Source organism: Erythrolamprus reginae, chromosome Z (genome assembly GCF_031021105.1).
Source record: "Erythrolamprus reginae isolate rEryReg1 chromosome Z, rEryReg1.hap1, whole genome shotgun sequence".
NCBI classification, from domain to species: domain Eukaryota; kingdom Metazoa; phylum Chordata; class Lepidosauria; order Squamata; family Dipsadidae; genus Erythrolamprus; species Erythrolamprus reginae.
In genome coordinates this window covers 150,977,798-150,999,635 of record NC_091963.1, presented here as the reverse complement: position 1 = coordinate 150,999,635, position 21,838 = coordinate 150,977,798, and the positions used below count along the sequence as shown (strand labels likewise).

General features: G+C 44.8%; 1 protein-coding gene across 2 annotated transcripts in view; it reads left to right on the top strand.

Annotated features, from left to right (window-relative positions):
- DLG4 (discs large MAGUK scaffold protein 4) overlaps positions 1-21,838 on the top strand; it is a 145,634-nt gene that overhangs the window by 514 nt on the left and 123,282 nt on the right. For both annotated transcript variants that reach the window (XM_070729671.1, XM_070729670.1), the window contains exons 2-3: positions 6,302-6,421; positions 10,712-10,761. In XM_070729671.1, coding sequence (XP_070585772.1) covers positions 6,302-6,421; positions 10,712-10,761 — 170 coding nt within the window. The remainder of the gene's footprint in view (positions 1-6,301; positions 6,422-10,711; positions 10,762-21,838) is intronic.

Here is a 21,838-nt window from a genome sequence, read left to right as displayed (position 1 = left end):
AAATTTTTAATTGTTTTTCATTTTTGAGCATCACAAAAATTTAACACAGTTCTGCACCCGTTAAGGTTATTACTACTTGAAAATAATAATAATAATAATAATAATAATAATAATAATAATCATCATCATCATCATCATCTATGGAGAGGGGCGGCATACAAATACAATAAATAAATAATAATAATAACAGCAACAGCAACAACAACAACAAAACAACAACAACAACAACAATAATAATAATAATATGTATATAAATAATTAGAAATAATTAGTAGTTATAAGAGTTTCATGTAGCTATCATGTAAAGATCAATACATAAATAAACCAGTGATAAAATAGTTGGATAACAACCTATTGAAATGGCTATGCTGTGATGCTAGAGAAATGCAAGTAAACAGTTCCTTGAATGATTTGTTAATGTCTTTCATGTGTTTGTATTGTTTAAAAAATTTAAAAAACTAAACTGCCTTAAACTAAACTACGTACAGTATTCCAAAAAATAGTTCTTGCTACTTAATAACATGCTTTATGCAATACACATTTGTTCCATTCATTTGCAAAGTTCCATATTGCCATGTCACATTGTTCCACAGTCCTTCCTTTTTCTTTCTCTTAGTCCAATTGTACCATCTGGTACATATTTTGTAATATTCCGAATTATTTTGACCTTTGAGTTTGATGGACAGTCTGTCTCTCTCAGCACACTTGTAAATTTTTCCCATTAATATATTCTCTGGTGGAGTTGGATTATTCTTCCAGAATTGAGCATATGTTATCCTCGCTGCAGTGATAATATGTATCGTTAAATATTATATATTTTTGGAGTACTGTTTCCTCTTTATTATGCCACCTTGAGTCTTTGGAGAAGGGCAGCACATAGGCCCAATTAATAAATTATCACCAACAAAAAAATAAAATATAAAATCAGGAGTAAATTCCATTGTTTTTTCCATTAATTTCCTGTAAACATCCATATAGTTTTTTCCAGTAGGCTTCAGTTTTGGGGCATTTCAACAACATATGAATCAAGGTGCCTTACTCTTTTTTTACATTCACATTATGTTTTACGTTACTTTTTTTAAAGATTGAACTAGCATTTGTAAAATAACTAAATCTACAGCTTATAAAGAAAATGATTACAAAATCAGTAGATGCCAATTACGCATGTTGCTGAATTGTTTTTAGGAGTTTTAATTAGGGTTTTGGAAATTAGACTTTAAATTTTTTTTCTTGACTTCTTTTTATTATTGTTGTTATTTGTAATTCATATTGTTGTAAGCTGCCCTAAGTCCATTGGGATTGGGTGGCATAGAAGTGTGTTTGTGTAAACACACACACACACACAATTAGATGCATCAAGATTGGCTAAAATACATCCAAATGCTAAAGGGTACCTTTCATATATTTTAAAAAATAACTCCAAAAGTTGGTTTCTAACCAGAAAACACACTCGGAAGAATCTCAAGTCAGCCCAGTGTGTGAAAGGCATCTGTTGTGGTTTTGTGTGTGTGTGTGTGTGAGAACACATAGCCGGCAGGGGTTGTTTTGATCCCCAAATGAAGGTAAAATACTAAAGGTAATAACTTTTCGGACCTCCTCCAGTGGGCAACCCAAGACCCCAGACCCTTTCCCCTCTCACTTCCCAGCAGGCAAGGTGGGTCTGATGCATGGGGTCTTCAAAATGGCAATTTTAAGACCTGAGGACTTCAACTCCCAGAGTTCCTCAGCCAGCCATGAATGATAGAGTTGGAAGAGGCCAGAAATGGCTGCAGATTAATGCAATATGTAAACATTTAAATAAAAGTGAGAATAAAGAAGCCTTTTTGAGAGAAGAAAATTGCTTAGAGAAAATATTAAAAGAAAAAAATAATGATACAAAGGCACAGGCAAGTAATATATATAGAATGTTATCGCAAGCGGAAGAGGGAGTAATAAAAGGCTTCACAAGATGGTGGCAAAATGATTTACAAATTGATGAAAGAGAAATGAAAGAAATAGTAGAAAATATATATAAAACCAAGAATACAAGAGTGAGAGATGAGAAGGAAAATTTTACATAAATGGTACTATACAGCAGCACAACTTTAACACTTCCAGAGGAAAGGGAAAGGTAATTATTGGCATGGTTGCCAAAAGAAAGGAATCTTTATGCATATGTTCTGGGAGTGTGTTGAAGTTCAGAAATTTTGAAAGGAAGTGCAGAATGAAATAAATAAAATGCTAAATATTAAGTGGATAATTACAAAAGAAATAGCGATATTAGTTAAACAAAGAGAATTAAGAGACTTCAAAGAAATAAAAACTGCAGCATTGGAAAGCGCTCAAGCGGTAGTGGTCTTGGGTTGGAAAGAGTATAAAATGGACAGTACAGAACTGGTACTGGTACATGGTGGATCACATTCATTTTGAAATCATGGAAATAAGATTAAACAACTTTGATGAAAATAAATTGGAGAAGCTGATGGTACGATGGAATAAGGTGAAAGATTATATGCTGAGTAGAATTTGTGACGAAAATGTGAAAAATAAACTCCAATCACTCTTTCAATAATAACAAATGCAAAGTAGAGCTAAGGAAATAAAAGAATATAAACTAGTAAATATTTGAACCCCCTGCATTTGGTGGTGGTGGCGGTGGGATTGTCAGTCGGGTGGTGGGCACATGCACTGTGCACCGTTTTATGTTTGTTTTATGTTAAATTCAATGTGCAAAACCAATAAAAATATATTTAAAAAAAACCAAGAAGAGACCAGAAGGATCATCTAATGTCCAACCTTGGCCATTTAAAGACCTGTGGACATCAACTCCCATGACTCCTCAGCCAACTTTGCTAGGCTTCAGCTCTATGGCTGTTATTCTGTTCTCATCCCTTTCTCTGAGAGTGGGAGGGTTGGGGGGGAAACCAGGCAAGGGTTGAATGGGAATTCTGGGTAAGGCTTGGCTGGCTGAGGAACTCTGGGAGTTGAAGTCTACAGGTCTTAAAAGTTGCCAAGATTGGAGAATCTTTGGTCTGGGCTGCTGCCTGGGATTTGGGGAGGGAGGGGAGGGTGAGGCAAGTATCCCACTCCCCTATTCAGAGCTGTGGGGAACCAGATGTCCGTGCGCTTGATTCTTGTTTTCATTTTTCGATTTGTTTCACTTTTTAATTTTTTTTAATTGGAATGACATGTTGATTTTGTTTTATTTTGATTCTCTGATTTTCCTGTTGATATTTTAATGTTGATGTTTTGATCCTAATTTTAATTTTTTTAATTTTTTAATTTAATTTTTATTTATGTTTTGATTTTTTAATGTTTAATATTTTAATATTTTGTTTTTTTAACATTTTAGCATTTTAACATTTTAACAACACTTTAACAACACTTTAACAACATTTTAACATTTAACATCAATTTAACATCAATTTAATATCAATTTAACATCATTTTAACATCAATCTAACATCATTTTAACATTTTAGCATTTTGGCATTTTAACATTTTAGCATTTTAGTATTTTTAGCATTTTGGCATTTTGGCCTTTTAGCATTTTAACATTTGAATATTTTAATATATTAATATTTTAACATTTTGATTTTGTAATGTTTCGATTTTTTATTTGTGCCCCACCCCCACCCCCGCATCACCAGGAAAAAAACTCAGCCCAAAGTAGAAATATAAAATTTTGTCTGTTTCGGGGGGCTCTTCGTATGGGTTTAAACTCCCTTTCCAAGGAAGCAGTGGTCTGGTGCAAATCCAGTTAGGGGCAGGAGGAAAACTGAGGGGAGGGAGCTGTGAATCTCAGTTTATAAAAGTGGGGGCCTTAATGGACAAATCAATCAAAAGAAGGCTTTTGAAGGGTCGAATCATCATTTTGAAGGGTCCATCATAACTGGACTCTGTTTTTCTTGTTTTTAAATACACCGCTCCAAAAAATAAAGGGAACATTCAAACAACACCTTCTAGATCTGAATGAATGAAATATTGTTTTGCAATACTTTGTTCTGTACAAAGTTGAATGTGCACAACAGCAGGTGAAATGGATTGTCAATCAGTGTTGCTTCCTAAGTGGACAGTTGGATTTCACAGAAGTTTGGTTTACTTGGAGTTATACTATTGTGTTGTTTAAGTGTTCCATTTATTTTTTTGAGCAGTGTATATATAAATATATATGAATTATCTACCTACCTACCTACCTACCTACCTATCTATCATATCTATCTATCTATCTATCTATCATATCTATCTATCCTATCTATCTATCTATCTATCTATCTATCTATCTATCTATCTATCTATCTATCTATCTATCTATCTATTAAATATACAGTACGTATATATAAACGCCAGGAATCTCTGAAACTTACATGGGAAGAAACCCGAATATGCCAAGACCTTGTACTACCTGGTACAATTATTATTATTATTATTGTTGTTGTTGTTGTTGTTGTTGTTGTTTTGTTGTTGTTGTTAGTGTTTTTGTTTTTGTTATTATTATTGTTATTGTTATTATTACCACCAAGGTCTATTTCAGCTCTATTCTGATTGATTGATTGATTGATTGATCGATCGATTGATCAATTCATCAGGGGTGACCTCAGGTTGATCATTTTTCAGTTGTCTAGCCATGCACGGAGAAAATCATAACTTGATAGGGATAATAACCTTTTTAACAAGGTTTAGTAAATCAAACCGGTTTTTAAAAAATATCTTAAATTATATTTGGATTTGTTATAAATTGTTTTTATTCTGCTGTGAGCCGCCCCGAGTCTGCGGAGAGGGGTGGCATACAAATCTAAATAATAAATAAATAAATAAATAAATAAATAAACAAACAAACAAACAAACAAACCAGGGAAGCTGATTTCTCCGTCCGCTCACACCAAAGAGAATCGAGACAAGGCCGTCTTGAGTTTCTCCTTCACCCTCTCTGTCTTTCTGTGCTGAGCGAGACTTTCAGTACTGATGCCTTTTATAGATAGTCCTCAGCTTACAGCCACAATTGAGAGCAGAAGGTCATTAAGCGAGGCATGCCATAATCCACACCTTGATTTTAAGACTTGTTTTGTCTGAGGTTGATAAATGAGAGATAGAGATAGAGGTCGTGATTTCTGACAGTCTCAAAATGGGTGAGCAGTGTGGTCGGGCATTAGGAAAAGCAAGTAGGATGCTTGGCTGCATAGCTAGAGGTATAACAAGCAGGAAGAGGGAGATTGTGACCCCTTATATAGAGTGCTGGTGAGACCCCATTTGGAATAATACTGTGTTCAGTTCTGGAGACCTCATCTACAAAAAGATACGGATAAAATTGAAAGGGTCCAAAGACGGGCTACAAGAATGGTGGAAGGTCTTAAGCATAAAACGTATCAGGAAAGACTTAATGGACTCAATCTGTAGAGTCTGGAGGACAGAAGGAAAAGGGGGGACATGATCGAAACATTTAAATATGTTAAAGGGTTAAATAAGGTCCAGGTGGGAAGTGTTTTTAATAGGAAAGTGAACACAAGAAGAAGGGGACACAATCTGAGGTTAGTTGAGGGGAAAGATCAGAAGCAACATGAGAAAATATTATTTGACTGAAAGAGTAGTAGATGCTTGGAACAAACTCCTAGCAGACATGGTTGGTAAATCCACAGTCACTGAATTTAAGCATGCCTGGGATAAACATATATCCATTGTAAGATAAAATACAGGAAATAGTATAAGGGCAGACTAGATGGACCATGGGGTCTTTTTCTGCCATCAGTCTTCTATGTTTCTATGTTTCCAGGCTGGAAGCAGGGGGGGCTGCTGCCTGGATGGGTGGGGGGACACAGTGGGTAGCGAAAATGCCCCCAATTTGCACTGAAAGAGGTTGAAAGAAAATTCAGGGCGTCCTGCATAAACCATGCCCACAGTGCGGTAGTAAAAGTTTTGGGAGCCCTTCAGTGGCTGGAGGGACTTTGGAGGTCTTCTAGTCTGACCCTCTGACCCAAGGCAATAGGTCTTATATACCATCTCAGACAAACGGCCATCGCAGAATGATCCGGACTTACGACCTCCTGCCACAGTTTCCCCCCTGGAAAAGTTTGCAAAGGGTGACCTCTCTAGGATGCTGCCACCATCATAAACACCTCCCCGGTTGCTTAAGCCTCCAAACTGCAACCTTGTAGGGGTCCTGCACACCGTCATAAGTGCGAGGACCAATTGCAAGTAGCTCTTTTCAGCGCTGTTGCACCATCGCTCAACGAATGGCCGTCAGTGGAGGACTTCCCTGTCGGGGCTTGTCTGGTTTGCAAAGGGACCTTAGTCGCCACCTTCTCTTTCTCGTTCTCCGACCCAGATGCCGCAACCATTTTGCAGCTCCTGAAGAAACCAGCCATGTCCTCGAACCCGGATTCCCAGCCCAAGATGGACCGACTCCTGGGGATCTTCCAGAGCCAACTCTTCCAGGCCCTTTTGGGTAGGTGAGCTGGTGAGAACCAAACCAAAGCTACATGGGAGAGGGGGGGGGGACAAAAACAACAACAACAAAAAGATGTTGAAGATCACCTGTTGGTCTCCCATCCACTACGAGCCACTTTGGCTTCTGCGAAGTGAACCTTGTTTGTTTGTTTGTTTGTTTGTTTATTTATTTATTTACTTACTTACTTACTTACTTAATTACTTACTTAATTACTTAAATACTTACTTACTTACTTACTTACTTACTTACTTACTTACTTACTTACTTACTTACTTACTTACTTATTTACTTACTTACTTACTTACTTATTTTATTTATTTATAAGTTTGTATACCGCCCCTCTCCAAGGGCTCGGAGCGGCTTCCAACAACAATACCATTTACAAATCCAATATTAAAAAAACAGAACATATTGCGAAACCCTTATTAAAAACAATCACAAATTTCAGCAATCCATATATAACATGAAGCAGCTGGGAGAATTAATTTCCCCATGCCTGGCAACATAGGTGGGTTTTCAAGAGTTTGCGGACAGCAAGGAGGGTGGGGGAAGTCCTAATCTCCAGGGGGAGCTGATTCCAGAGGGCCGGGGCCACCACAGAGAAGGCTCTTTTCCTGGGTCCCACCAAATGACATTGTTTAGTCGATGGGACCCGGAGAAGGCCAACTCTGTGGGGCCTAACTGGTCACTGGGATTTGTGCAGCAGAAGGGGGTCTCGGAGATATTCTGGTCCGATGCCATGAAGGACCTTATAGGTCATAACCAACACTTTGAATTGTGACCGGAAACTGATCAGCAACCAATGCAGACTGCGGAGTGTTGGTGTAACATGGTCATATTTAGGGAAGCCCATGACTGCTCTCACAGCTGCGTTTTGCACGATCTGGAGTTTCCGAACACTCTTCAAAGGTAGCCCCATGTGGAGAGCATTACAGTAGTCGAGCCTCGAGGTGATGAAGGGTCAGGAAGGGCGGCCTTCTGCGAGGTCTGTTTGTTTTTGGCTGTGGTAGGTTAAAACAGTTTGCTGTTCTCTTTGGGATGTTTTTCCTCTAATACCGTCTTTCGCACTCGGCACCAAAACTTCCTAAAGAAACCTTTTCTGTCTAAGAACCAGCTGGGAATTCCTCAGCTGCTGCCACCTTCTCAAGAGAACCCTGGAGTCCTAGAGGCGGAGGGGACCTTGGAGGTCTTCTAGTCCAACCTCCCCCCCCCCGCCTTAATCCTGGTTTGCCGGAACAAGCATTGGTTCCCATGAGCTGATCAAGATTGGGGAGGGGAAACAAACGGACAAAAATAAATCTAACATCAGCAAGTGAGAGAATAAATACATGCCAGCCTCGACTTACAACCAGTCATTTAGTGACGACACAGAAATAAGTGACTCCTGACGCTTTTTCACACTTAGTGACTGCTTCAACATCCCTGAGGGGGGGGGTCATAATTCAGATGCTTGGCAACCATCTCGTATTTACGATGATCGTGGGTCACGTGATCCCCCCTTTTGCGACCTCCTGCCCCCAGCAAAGTCCATGGGGGATGTTGGGTTCGCTTAACAATTGGGTGACTCGCTTAACAACTGCAGCGATCCGCTTTAACAACCACAACGAAGACAGGTGGTAAAATGGGGCCAAATTGCACTTAACAACGGGGAATGCGGCCGCCAGAGCCATCGTGGGGCTTCCCAGATTCGCCCACATTCCCACATTCCTCGGTGGCCTGCATTGGCCACCGATCAGTTTCCGGTCACTATTCAAAGTGTTGCTTATGACCTTTAAAGCCCTTCATGGCATTGGACCAGAATATCTCTGGAACCGCCTGCTACCGCATGAATCCCAGCAACCGATAAGGTCCCACAGAGTTGGCCTTCTCTGGGTCCCGTCGACTAAACAATGTCGTTTGGCGGGCCCCAGGGGAAGAGCCTTCTCTGTGGCGGCCCCGGCCCTCTGGAATCAACTCGGAGAGGGGCGACATACAAATCTAATAAATAAATAAATAAACTCCCCCCGGAGATTAGAACTGCCCCCACCCTCCTTGTCTTTCGTAAATTACTCAAGACCCATCTATATCACCAGGCATGGGGGAACTGAGACACCTCCCCCAGGCTTTTATATTTTATGTTTGGTATGTATGTATTGTTTGGTTTTAAATATGATAGGGTTTTATATGTTTTTTCTCTTTTAATATTAGATTTGTTCCCCTGTAACATTGTTTTTATTATCGTTGTGAGCCGCCCCGAGTCTTCGGAGAGGGGCAGCATACAAATCTAATAAATTATTATTATTATTATTATTATTATTATTATTATTATTATTATTATTATTTTGCCCCCCAGTTATGGTTGCAAGGGGGATTACCTATCCATAAATGCATCATTGTGCAATTACATCAATAAATATATGCATAAATAAAATTATTTGTCAAAGGAAATTTAATTTAATTTGTTTGATTTATATGCTATCCAGCCCCGTAGGATGAAGGGAGGCTTACAACAATAAAATAATACAAGGATACAGTAGAAGTCAAATATAAATGTGATTTTCACACGCACCCTGCTTTTTCCCTGGTGCAGACGGGGCAGGATGGTAATCCTGGTGAAGTGTCTGGGCCTTCATAGCCCCCTATCTCATCCATAAACCAGGTTTGCAGAAAGAAGGCTTGTTTTTGTTTTTGTTTTTATTTTTAGACCCGGCAATCTCTGTTTATTTTGAGCTAAGGCAGGCCAAAGTCTGTAATTTTCCAGACTTTCGAAAGATGGCTTATATTTAGCAGAGTTGCCAGAGAATGCTTCCTACAGATGGAAGAGGAGCAGCAGATTAAATAAATCCACGAAATCCTGGTTTGCTGCAACAGCAGGCCCTGGGTTGGCCAGGAATCTCGGTTAAGGAATGGCTACAAGAACCAGGAACATGGAAGGCGGGTTGGCTGAGCTCATACAATGCAGCGGTGTTTCCTCGGCTTTAAGAGATGTGGACCAACTCCCAGAAATCTCCAGGCGGCATGGAATTCTGGGAATTGTAGTCCACCCATCTTAAGGTCCAACTTAATGGTTGGGGAATTCTGGGAGTTGTAGTCCACCCATCTTAAAGTCTTCCATGCTGGTTGGGGAATTCTGGGAGTTGTAGTCCACCCATCTTAAGGTCTTCTATGCTGGCTGGGGAATTCTGGGAGTTGTAGTCCACCCATCTTAAAGTCTTCCATGCTGGCTGGGGAATTCTGGGAGTTGTAGTCCACCCATCTTAAAGTCTTCCATGCCGGTTGGGGAATTCTGGGAGTTGTAGTCCACCCATCTTAAGGTCCAACTTAATGGCTGGGGAATTCTGGGAGTTGTAGTCCACCCATCTTAAAGTCTTCCATGCCGGCTGGGGAATTCTGGGAATTGTAGTCCACCCATCTTAAGGTCTTCTATGCTGGCTGGAGAATTCTGGGAGTTGTAGTCCACCCATCTTCATGTCTCCATGGTTAAGAATTGCTGCTATACATTATATTTCAGCCAGCCAAATAAAGTTTGGGTTTGAGGGATTCTGTCAACCTAGAAAACCAGTAACTACAGTATGATGGCCACGTTAAGAGGCTTTGTGTGTGCAGGTGACAACAGGGAAAGCTTTAGGGAAAGGTTTGCTGATATGGTCTGAGCTCTGAGAAGTTCAGGCTAGAAAAGGCTGAGAGACCACCAGGAGATCTCTGTCATAGAGTAGCTAAAAGAACTGGGACAACGTGGCCAGATCTTGGAAGAACTGAGTCTGGAAATGGTTGAGGAACCACCAGGAGATCTCAGTTATGGAATAAAAGAAAGAACTTGGGAGGTGGGGAGAAGGTGAACTGAACCTGAAGAAGCTTGGGCTGGGCTTAACGGTTGAGAGACCACCAAGAGATCCCAGTTTACACAATAGTGGAAAAAGCTGCGGAAACGTGGCTGGATCTCAGAGGAACTTGGAATAATATTAGTTGAGAGACCACCAGGTGATCTCAGTTGAGAAGCCGGAAGGGGCCAGAGCTGCCCCTTGCCATCTCTGTAGGCTCGGCACCTATGCCACGTGGGAACTCTACCCACGAGGAAATCGTGAGGGATTGAGACAAGCCACACGTGTCCAGTCAATGGTTCACTGTCCCCATTGTGGCTGCCATCTTGACTCTTTTGACCTCCCCTGCCCTTCCAAGCCTCTGTAGCCCACGAGGGCCATGCCAACTCTCCCGTTTGCCCCACACACACACACTCAAGGCCCATGGATTTCACTAGGGCGGGAAATTTCTCTCAAAAAATATGTCTTTCCCTTGCTTTTTAATCAGATATCCAGGAGTTTTATGAAGTCACCGTATCTGAGAGATCTCTGCCAAAGGTAAGGATGGATTTCATTTATCTCTGGGGTGCCCCCCTCCTCAATTCTCCCCCCACCTCAGGCTTCACCCGGGTTCACTTTGGGGGTTCACACCTCCAAATTTGGGGTTAACACCCTGAAATCTTCCTTCGGTCTATGGAAAGGAGTCGCATTCCCAACATCGGAGAGAAAACATGAACTGACAATAAAAGTGGGCTTGATTTTTTTTCAGCGGAAGGGAAATAAGTAGGTAGGTAGGTAGGTAGACAGACAGACAGATAGGATAGAGATAGATAGATAGATAGATAGACAGACAGACAGACATAGATATAATAGGATAGAGATAGATAGACAGACAGACAGACAGACATAGATATAATAGGATAGAGATAGATAGACAGAGAATAGGATAGAGATAGATAGATAGATAGATAGATAGATAGATAGATAGATAGATAGATAGATAGATAGATAGATAGATAGAGAGGCAGGCAGGCAGGCAGGCAGGCAGGCAGGCAGGCAGATGATGATAGATAGATAGATAGATAGATAGATAGATAGATAGATAGATAGATAGGCAGGCAGGCAGGCAGGCAGGCAGGCAGGCAGGCAGGCAGGCAGACTGACAGAATAGGATAGAGATAGATAGATAGATAGATAGATAGATAGATAGATAGATAGATAGATAGATAGATAGATAGGCAGGCAGGCAGGCAGGCAGACATAGATATAATAGGATAGAGATAGATAGACAGACAGACAGACAGACAGCAATGATAGATTATGGATGGATAGATGATAGAGGAAATGAGAGAGGGAGAGAAATGTAGAGATAGATAGATGATAGATGTATAGGTTATAGATAGATATAGATGAAAGTTAGATAGAGAGGGGGGAGGGAGAAAGAGAGAAATACATTAAAGAAGAAAAGAGAGGAAGAAGAGGAAGAGGATGATGAAAGAGGAAGAATCATCCAGAGAAAAGACCTAACTGGGTCAGGGAGGAAAGAGAAAAGGACCGTTGGGGGCCTCTTTGCTTTTAATTAAGCGAAATCCCAGTGAATTAATCATTGGGTTTTCCCTATTGGTACCAGAAACAGAGCAGCAGGGCCCACGTGCAGAGCGGTGGGGGTGGCAGGGTGTCCTTGGCTGGGTTGTTAAGAATCCAGGGGGGTCCTAACCCAAGGCAAGGGAATCGGGTCCTGAGTTCCAATTTCAGCACCATGGCAGAATGACCAGAAAAGGAGCCTTGAATTTGGCTTAGTCGCCATCAGAATCTCAACCGGAGGTCGTGCTACCCCAAAACGTACTTCAGGGTGTGGCTGTGGCCTCATTTCTCCAATCAAGGGGCTGCTGTGACATCCCGTGGCAATGAGTTCCACAGGGGTCGGGAGGGGGGATGTTGCATGAGAGGTCGTTCTTGTGTTAATATTGGGAGATTTGGAAAGTGGGACTGGCTGCAGAAGATAGACAAGATTTTAGATGGATAGATGATAGTGAAAACAAGAGAGAAAGAGGATTAGATAGATAGACAGATGGATAGACAGACAGAGAGAGAGAGAGAGAGAATGATAGATTATGGATAGATAGATAGATAGATAGATAGATAGATAGATAGATAGATGGTAGAGAAAACGAGAGAAAGAGAGAGGATTAGATAGACAGACAGACAGACAGAGAGATAGAGAGATAATGATAGATTATGGATAGATGATAGTGAAAACAAGAGAGAAAGAGGATTAGATAGATAGACAGATGGATAGACAGACAGAGAGAGAGAGAGAGAGAATGATAGATTATGGATAGATAGATAGATAGATAGATAGATAGATAGATGGTAGAGAAAACGAGAGAAAGAGAGAGGATTAGACAGACAGACAGACAGACAGACAGACAGAGAGATAGAGAGATAATGATAGATTATGGATAGATGATAGTGAAAACAAGAGAGAAAGAGAGAGGATTAGATAGAGAGAGAGAGAGAGAGAGAGAGAATGATAGATTATGGATAGATGATAGTGAAAACAAGAGAGAAAGAGAGAGGATTAGATAGAGAGAGAGAGAGAGAGAGAGAGAGAGAGAATGATAGATTATGGATAGATAGATGATAGAGAAAACAAGAGAGAGAGATTAGATAGATAGATAGATAGATAGATAGATAGATAGATAGATAGATGGATAGATACATAGATAGATGGATGGATAGTGAAAAGCCTCCTGCCTTGAACGGAAGTGGGGAGGGGGATGGGGTGTGTTTGGACTAGATGACCTCTGAGTGCCCCGTTTTCTATGTTCTCTTGCTCAGAGCTTCTCCTTCTCCCAGCCAACTGGTAAGGGGTTCTTTTGGTTTGCAATGACGGACAGAATCAATTGGGGGGGGGAAGAGGTTGGGAAACTCAAGACCCCCACTCCATGTCTTGGCATTCCAGCCCCCTTAAATCCTCTGGTCTCCTTCAATGCCCAAACTCTACCCCTCAACCCTGCTGCCTTTGCCCCCCACCCTCCCTGCATTCATTTTAATTAAATTTTTAATTTGTTTGATTTATAAAACCGCCCAAGACTCCTTCCTGGACTCTGGGCTTCCTTCTATCCAGCACCTGCGGAGTTAACTCCCGGTGATGGTGACGTGTGCCCGCCACCACCTCTACCACCACCCACCTCCCTTCCTGGCACTCCAGAGGTTAAAACCCCCCACCCCAAATCTTCTCTGCCTCCGGTGTCCGCTGTGCTCGGTGGGTTCCCCGTGCTGCGCCTGCCTTCTTCCCTTCTTCCCTGGAGGGGGGCACTGGAGCCAGAGGGAAGGGGGTCTCTGCCTTGCCCTCCCCTCTCTTCTTCCTCCTCCTCCTCTTCCTCCTCCTCCTCTGCCACCCTCCATCTCCCTCCCTCTTCTTGCTGCCCCTTCCTGGGGGGGGGTTCATTCGGGGCAGGAGCGACCCCCTCTTTCTTCTTCTTCTTCCTCCTCCCCCCCCAGCCCGCCCCTTCCTTTCCCCATTTTGTCACTTCCCCCCACCACCAACCCACTCACCGCAAGCCAGCTCGCTCCCCCCTCCCTTCCTCCTTCCCTCCCCCCCGCCCTTCCTCTTCCTCTCTGCTCTTCCCTTTCTCGCTACACGCGCGCGCTGCCTCGGGCTGCTCCTACCACATTTTACACACCCAGGAAGCCTTCACCCCCCCCTCCTCTCCTTTCCCCTCCCCTCTCCGGAACACGCGCACGCCCGACCCTCCATCACCCACCACCCAACCCCTGTGCGCGCCCCCCTCACGGCCGCCTAGGGGCGAGGAAGCCGAGGACCCCCCCCGTCAAAGGAGTGAGGAGTGAGGAGGGGGCGAGTGGTAACCCTGAGCCCCCGGCGGGTCTGATGTGCTACAGACCTCCTCCGCTTAGCTGCCACCGCCGCCGCCGCCTGGGTCTGGGATCCAATGGATTGCTTGTGTATAGTCACCACCAAGGTAAGGGACACCCCACTCCACGGAGAGAGCGAGAGAGAGACCCCTATTTGGGGGGGGAGGTGTGTGAGGGACTGGCTGGTGTATGTGTGTTACTTCTGAGGGGGGGGGAAGAGGCCGAAGAGGGGGCGAGAGGCCACGGGACGGACTGTCGCGGCCCGGCCGAGCTCACTGGGGAGGGGGTCGCCCACGGGTGGTCGGCCGAGGATCGGTGGGGGGGGGGGGTTGGGGGCGGCGGGTGGAAAGACGCGGAGTGGGAAGCCAGCTAAGCGCGGTTTCCATGGAACCGAGGCTGCGTGGGATCGGGCACTTCGGGGAGAGGGAGGGGAGGGGGCTTTTTTGAGACGTCTTGGCCAAGGGGGGCCGCTCAGAATGAGGAGGGGGCGCTCGGGGAGAGGCGGCGTGGGAAAAAAATAAGCCGGAGCTGTCCGTGGTGCTGAAAAGCCGTCCGCGCTTCCTCGCGGCTTGGCCTGGGGCCATGACAGCGCTAAAGGCGGGCGGGGAGGGGGAAGGGGAAGGGGGGAGGGCGAGGGGCTGGAATTTGGAGGTGGGGGCTGCAGCTCTGTGAAGAAGCCTCTGGGGGGAAAGGGTTCGGGAGTGGGGGAAACCCCCTTTTCTCTCCTGCCTTGCTCCCCCCTCCCTCTCCATCCCCGCATCCTCAGCCGGCCCCTTGCACTTTCCTTGCAAATGAGGGAGGGGTCGTTTTATGTTCCCCCCGCAGCACGCATGGGACGGGGGGGGGTTGAAAGACACCCCCTCCACCACACACACACACATTTTTCCCTCCCCCCTGTTGCATAGCGCCGAGTGGCTGAGCAAACGCTCGGGGTGTTGGCTGCGCTTGGGCTTGTAATGGGGGGGATGCTGGTGGTCTTTCATGGGCAATCTTGGGGGGGGGGGGTTTCCTGGATTTTCTTGGGGAAACTTGCCAGAGATCCAACGGTTGGGGGGGGGGGAAGGGAGGGACGAGGAGGGTCATGGGAATGGCGGACACCGCATCCCACCCACCCCCCAGAAGCCTGAAGTAGCCTTCATTCTTCTTTGAGACCCCTTCCAAACACTTCTCCCCCCTCATGTCATCCCCTACCCGATCTGGGCTGGGGGCTGGGAGTGGGCGGGCGGCTGGGAATAGGTGAGTGAGGGGAGATTGCGGAATTGCCCAGGCCTCACCCAAGGCCTGGTGTTTCTAGCTGAGATTTGGACCGGGACTGCTGATTGGCAGGTGCCTCTTTAGGAAGTAGCTGTTTCTACAGGTGTGTGACAGGGAGGGAGGTGACAGGTGTGTCGGAGACCGGGGAGAAGAAAAGGTTGGTGGGAGCTTGGGAGAGGTGTGCTGAGAGAGGTGGAAGAGGTGGAAAGAGAGAGAGAGAGGAAGGAAGGAAGGATGGAAAAGAAGGCAACCTTTAGAGAAGGCCTGGACCAATGGAGCTCTCGGTTCTGGGCTCCTGTTTCCCACCTGGGGGAGATCGAACCGTCCAATGTATGAATTGAGGAGGAAGAGGAGGATGAGGAGGGGGTCAACCTGGGATCCTAAGTTTGCTCCCCCACCTCTCCAAGGCCTTCCTGCGATTCTGCCATCCACAGAAGCAAAAACCTGATCCAACCCTTCTTCAAATCAAAGCTTGGGGGGTGAATTGCCTGATTATAAAGGGCCGGGGGTGGCACAGGGAAGGAGGGGAGGGGCTGGTGGGTCATCGGGTGTGGGGTGGATGAGGTGGGGAAGAGACCCTGAACAGGTGCCCCCCCTCCCCAGACAGACAAGAAGCGAGTTCCTCCCTCCCTCCCTCCCTCCCTCCCTCCCTCCAAGCAAATCCTTCCAAGAGGCCAAGGAGAGGACGTGGTAGGGAAGCCAAAATCATAGAGATTTGGGGTTGGTGGAGGTGGGTGGGTGGGAGAATCGGGGAGGAGGGTGGGGAGGAGAGAAAGAGTTCCAGAAATAGCAGCAGAAGGAGCCAATTCGTTCCGCCCGAGACACACACACACACACACACACACACACACACAGACTCGCGGGTGTGCGTGCGCTAAATATCACGCTGAAAGACGGGAGCGTGAATGCTGATTTTTCTCCCCCCCCAACCAACACACACCCAAACACACACACACACATACACACACCTTGTTTCTGTGTGGGTGAAATACAATCCTTGATGGTTTAACCGCGTCTACCCATTCTTCTTCTTCCCCTTCTTCTTCTTCCCCTTCTTCTTCTTCTTCTTCTTCTTCTTCTTCTTCTTCTTCTTCCTCTTCCTCTTCCTCTTCCTCTTCCTCTTCTTTTCTTCTTCTTCTTCTTCTTCTTCTTCTTCTTCTTCCCCTTCTTCTTCTTCTTCTTCTTCTTCTTCTTCTTCTTCTTCTTCTTCCTCTTCCTCTTCCTCTTCCTCTTCTTTTCTTCTTCTTCTTCTTCTTCTTCTTCTTCTTCTTCTTCTTCCTCTTCCTCTTCCTCTTCCTCTTCCTCTTCTTCTTCTTCTTTTCTTCTTCTTCTCCTCCTCCTCCTCTTCCTACTTTATGACTTCTTTGCCTTCCTCCTCTTCCTCTTCTTCTCCTCTTCCTCCTCTATGACTTCTTCCTCTTCCTCCACCTCTTCTTCCCCATCTGTTGTAGGCCGCCCTCAGTCCGGCAAGAGATGGCCAAGCAGCTTATAAATTGAAATAATAAATGAATAAATTAAATAAATCTCAGAGCTGCAGTGTTGGGAAGGTTTATGATGGCTGATGGCCAGGAAGGGCAGGAAAAAAAATAGGGTGGGGTTCTTTTTTTTGGGGGGGGGGGAGGAGGTTGGCTGGGAAAGGAAACCTCAGCAGGAAATTGGGTGGTGTCTTCCTTGGAGTTTTAGGAAGGGGGGGCTGGGGGCATCAGTGGTGGGAAAGGGGAGGCCCTACAAGGCTAGGAGACCCAGAAAGAGCCTCAGGGAGGTGGACTGAAGGACATGAATTTTAGGAGTGGGGCTGGGTGGGGGCGAGGGGAGGGGGTTCCTGGAAAAGGCCCGGCATTTTGGGAGGAGGTGGGAGGCAACTGGTTGGCATGGCAGCCTTGGGAGACTCCCTTTTGGGGAAGAGCATAGTTTGGGCAAGTAGGGAAGAAGAAGAGTATTTGGGGGACGTAGAGAATCCAAGGACTGTGGAGGGGACCCTGGAGGTCTTCTAGTCCAACCCCCAGGGGCCCAAGCCATGCATCCTTATTCCATCCCCCCATTTTTCTTCAAAACCTAAATATGAGAGAGAGAGTGAGTGAGAGAGAGAGAGAGATGTTCAGAGAACAAGTTGGTTGTTAGCTTGCAGATGTTTCATTACCCAAACTAGGAAATATCATCAGTGCTTATAGAGATACGTACAAAGAAGACAGACAGACAGACAGACAGACATGATGAATGGATGGAAGGAAGGAAGGGTGGTTGGATTAGTGGGTGGGTGGATGGATGATAGATATAAATGGCTTGATGGATGAGAGAGAAAAAGAGATGATAGATGGATGGATGGATGAATGGACGGATAGACGGACAGATGAATGATAGACATATCATAAATGGCTTGATGGATGAGAGCGAAAGAAATGTTAGTTAGATAGATAGATGGATAGATGGATGGATGGATGGATGGATAGACGAACAGATGAATGATAGACATATATCATAAATGGTTTGATGGATGAGAGAGAGAGAGATGATAGATGAGGGGTGGATGGATGGATGGATGATAGGTATAAATGGGTTGATGGATGAGAGAGATGATAGATAGGTAGGTAGGTAGGTAGGTGGGTGGGTGGGTGGGGAGATGGATGGATGAATGGATGGATGATAGATATAAATGGCTTGATGGATGAGAGAGAAAGAAAGATGATAGATGGATGGACGGATGGATGGATGGACGGATGGATGGATGGACGGATGGATGATAGACATATAATAAATGGCTTGATGGATGAGAGAAATAGAGAGGATGGATGGATGGATGGATGGATGATAGATAGATAGATAGATAGATAGATAGATAGATAGATACGTATGTAGATACATACATACATACATACATACATACATACATACATACATACATACATAGATGGTAGATATAGATGATGCATGATAGATCCATGATGGCGAACCTATGGCACACTTGCCTGAAATGGCATGCAGAGCCATGTCACCTGGCACATCTGGCGGTGCCCATTCGTGCTCTAGGTCTCTGGCATGCATGCGCGCAGGACGCCACTCCGCCTTTGGGCCTGGTGGCAGTGGTGGAGACTGGGAGGATTGGAAGGGACCCTTGGAGGTCTTCTAGTCCAGCCAACCTGAGGCCCCCTTGTGCTTGCCAGGAATCGCTTTCTAAGGGCAACTTCAGAAGGGTGTGTGTGTGTTATATTATAATAATTATAAAAACAACAATAACAACAGAGTTGGAAGGGACCTTGGAGGTCTTCTAGTCCAACCCCCTGCTTAGGCAGGAAACCCTCCACTACTTCAGACAGATGGTTATACAACATCTGCTTAAAGACTTCCAGTGTTGGAGCATTCACAACTTTTGGAGGCAAGCTGTTCTATTGATTAATTGTTGTAACTGTCAGGAAATTCCTCCTTAGTTCTCAGTTGCTTCTCTCCTTGATTAGTTTCCACCCATTACTTCTTGTTCTGCCTTCAAGTGCTTTGGAGAATAGCTTGACTCCCTCTTCTTTGGGGCAGCCCCTGAGATACTGGAAGGCTGCTATCCTGTCTCCCCTGGTCCTTCTTTTCATGAAACTATACATAAACTCAGTTCCTGCAACTGTTCTTCTTATGTTTTAGCCTCCGGTCCCTTAATCATCTTTGTTGCTCTTCTCTGGACTCTTTCTAGAGTCTCAACATCCCTTTTGCATCGTGGCGACCAAAACTGAATGCAGGATTCCAAGTGTGGCCTCACCAAGACCTTATAAAGTGGTATTAACCTTTCGCGTGATCTTGATTCTCTCCCTCTGTTGATGCAGCCGAGAATTGTGTTGGCTTTATTGGCAGCTGCTGCACAAAACTGGCTCATATTATTTATTTATTTATCCATTCATTCATTCATTTGATTTTTTAATGCCGCCCTTCTCCTTAGACTCCGGGCGGCTTACAACATGTTAGCAATAGCACTTTTTAACAGAGCTAGGCTATTGCCCCCACAATCCGGGTCCTCATTTGACCCACCTCGGAAGGATGGGAGGCTGAGTCAACCTGAAGCCTGTGATGAGATTTGAACCGCTGACCTACAGATCTGCAGTCAGCTTTATTGGCCTGCAGTACAGCACTCTACCTGCTGCTCCACCCCGGCTCTAAATGGTTGTCCACTAAAACTCCAAGGTCCCTCTCGCAGTTACTACAGTTGAGCAATGTTTCTATTAAATGCCACACCTCCTATTCATAATGGATATGCGAAGGATGATGGATGGCTTGCTATTTCCTTCCTGAGAATAACCCATCATTCATTCATTCATTCATTCATTCATTCATTCATTCATTCATTCATTCATTTATTAAATTTGTATGCCGCCCCTCTCCATAGACTCGGGGCGGCTCACAACAGTAATAGAAAAAACAATGTAGAATACAAATCTAATAATTAAAACTAAAAACCCATAATTTAAAAAACATGCACACAACATACCATACATTAACAATATAGGCCTGGGGAAGTTATCTCAGTTCCCCCATGCCTGACGACAGAGGTGGGTTTTAAGGAGTTTACGAAAGGCAAGGAGGATGGAGGCAGTTCTAATCTAAAGGGGGAGCTGGTTCCAGAGGGTCGGGGCCACCACAGAGAAGGCTCTTCCCCTGGGATCCGCCAAACGACAATGTTTAGTCGATGGGACCCGGAGAAGGCCAACTCTGTGGGACCTAATCGGTTGCTGGGATTCATGCGGCAGAAGGCTGGTTGTTTCCGGAACCTCTGGCTTGTGGAGGGCCCTACATTTTATGCCGGTCGAGGATTATGGGGAAGGGTCTCCTGGGGGGCGCTTTCATAATTGAGAGATCCTCCCCCTTCCTTTTCTTTACAGCCAATTCAAGCAAACGGAAGGAGAATATTTGTAGCTCAAGGTTGAAACGAAGGCTCCTTGGCGTGGCTTTCTAAGAGACGTTTCGTGGCCCAGCTAGGGAACATCATCAATGCTAGAAGGGTGTTGGGTTTCCAGAGAGGAGGAGAAGGGGGAAGAACTGTGGTCTCCTTGGTGCTCTCTAAGACATTTCATGACCCGACTAGGGAACGACATCAGTGCTAGATTGTGTTGTGGTTAGCTCTGGCCCAGCTCCTGCCCCAAGGACTGTGGATGTGGGGGAGACATCCACGTGCTGCAGGCCTGTTTTGTCTGTGGAATCTGCTGATGAAGGCTCCTCTGACCAAGAAGACCTGAGTGACAGGGAGGAGGAGAGTGTGGCAGACAGCTCAGAAGGAGATCAATTCTCTAGCTCCTCCTTGGATTCAGAACAAGAGCTAATGATACAGCCACGCATGCGGAGAGCGATGCATAGGCAACAACAACTGAGAGATTATTATCAAAGAAAATGAGGCCACCTGTGGTTGGGTGGGGCTGTGGTCATTAGTGAGGCTGCTATAAAGAGCAGCCTGTGGGTTTGGCCATTGTGGAGGATTATCTGACCGTTGTGTTTCATGACTGCTTTACTGACTTTGACCTTTTGTGTGCTGATTTTTCCCCGCTTTGAAACTAAACCAGAGCAAAGTGTGTTTCACTTTGTGAAAGAAGAAGGACTGTGAATTGCGTCCCAGCTGCAAGCTAAGTATCACAGAACTGATAAGGGACTTGTACAAATGACCAGTTTGTTTGGAGACGAGTGCTCTTGGCTATACCAAAAGAGGGCTTGGTTTAAGTGACTTTTCATTATAAAAAACATTGTTTTGAATTTTCAAACGTGTGTGTGTCTGAAATTTGTACCTGTGAATTTTTGGGAGGAGTCTGCCAGAGAGCCCGACAGAACAGATTGTGATTGATTTGTTCTGATTGGGTAGTTTTGTTGGGTTTTATAATGGGGCTTTTACTGGTTTTTATTATTTAATATTTGACTTTTTTTTTTTGCAATTGTGTTGTATTTTATATTGTTGTAAGCCGTCCTGAGGTCGAAGGGATTGAGTGGCATAGAAATCAAGTGAATTAAATTAAATTAAAAGGGATTTGAAGAGAGGAGGAAGAGGAGGAGGAGGAGGAGGAGGAGGAGGAGGAAGCCTTCTTTGGGGCCTTTGAACTTGATGACCCAACTGGCTTCCATCATCAGTCTAGCAAGCTCAAAGAGCAACCAAGGAATTTGTCATTCTGTCCATTCGTGGCCCCGGTGAGACTTTTGTGTCCCTCAAGCCACGGCTTCAACCTGGGCCAAACATCCTTTCCAATGTGGACCCTTTGAAGAAAAAGGATCCAGGGCACCAAGGCTAGATTCTCCCCATTAGGCTACACCGGTCCTCTGAACTCACACATTCATCCCTTTTTCTGGGAGCACAAAACACCCCAAAGCTACCAGAGGGGGGACCCACCCCCGAGATTAAGCCAGGATTTATTTATTTATCTATCTATCTATCTATCTATCTATCTATCTATCTATCTATCTATCTATCTATCTATCTATCTATCTCTATCTATCTATCTCTATCTATCTATCTATCTATCTATCTATCTATCTATCTATCTATCTA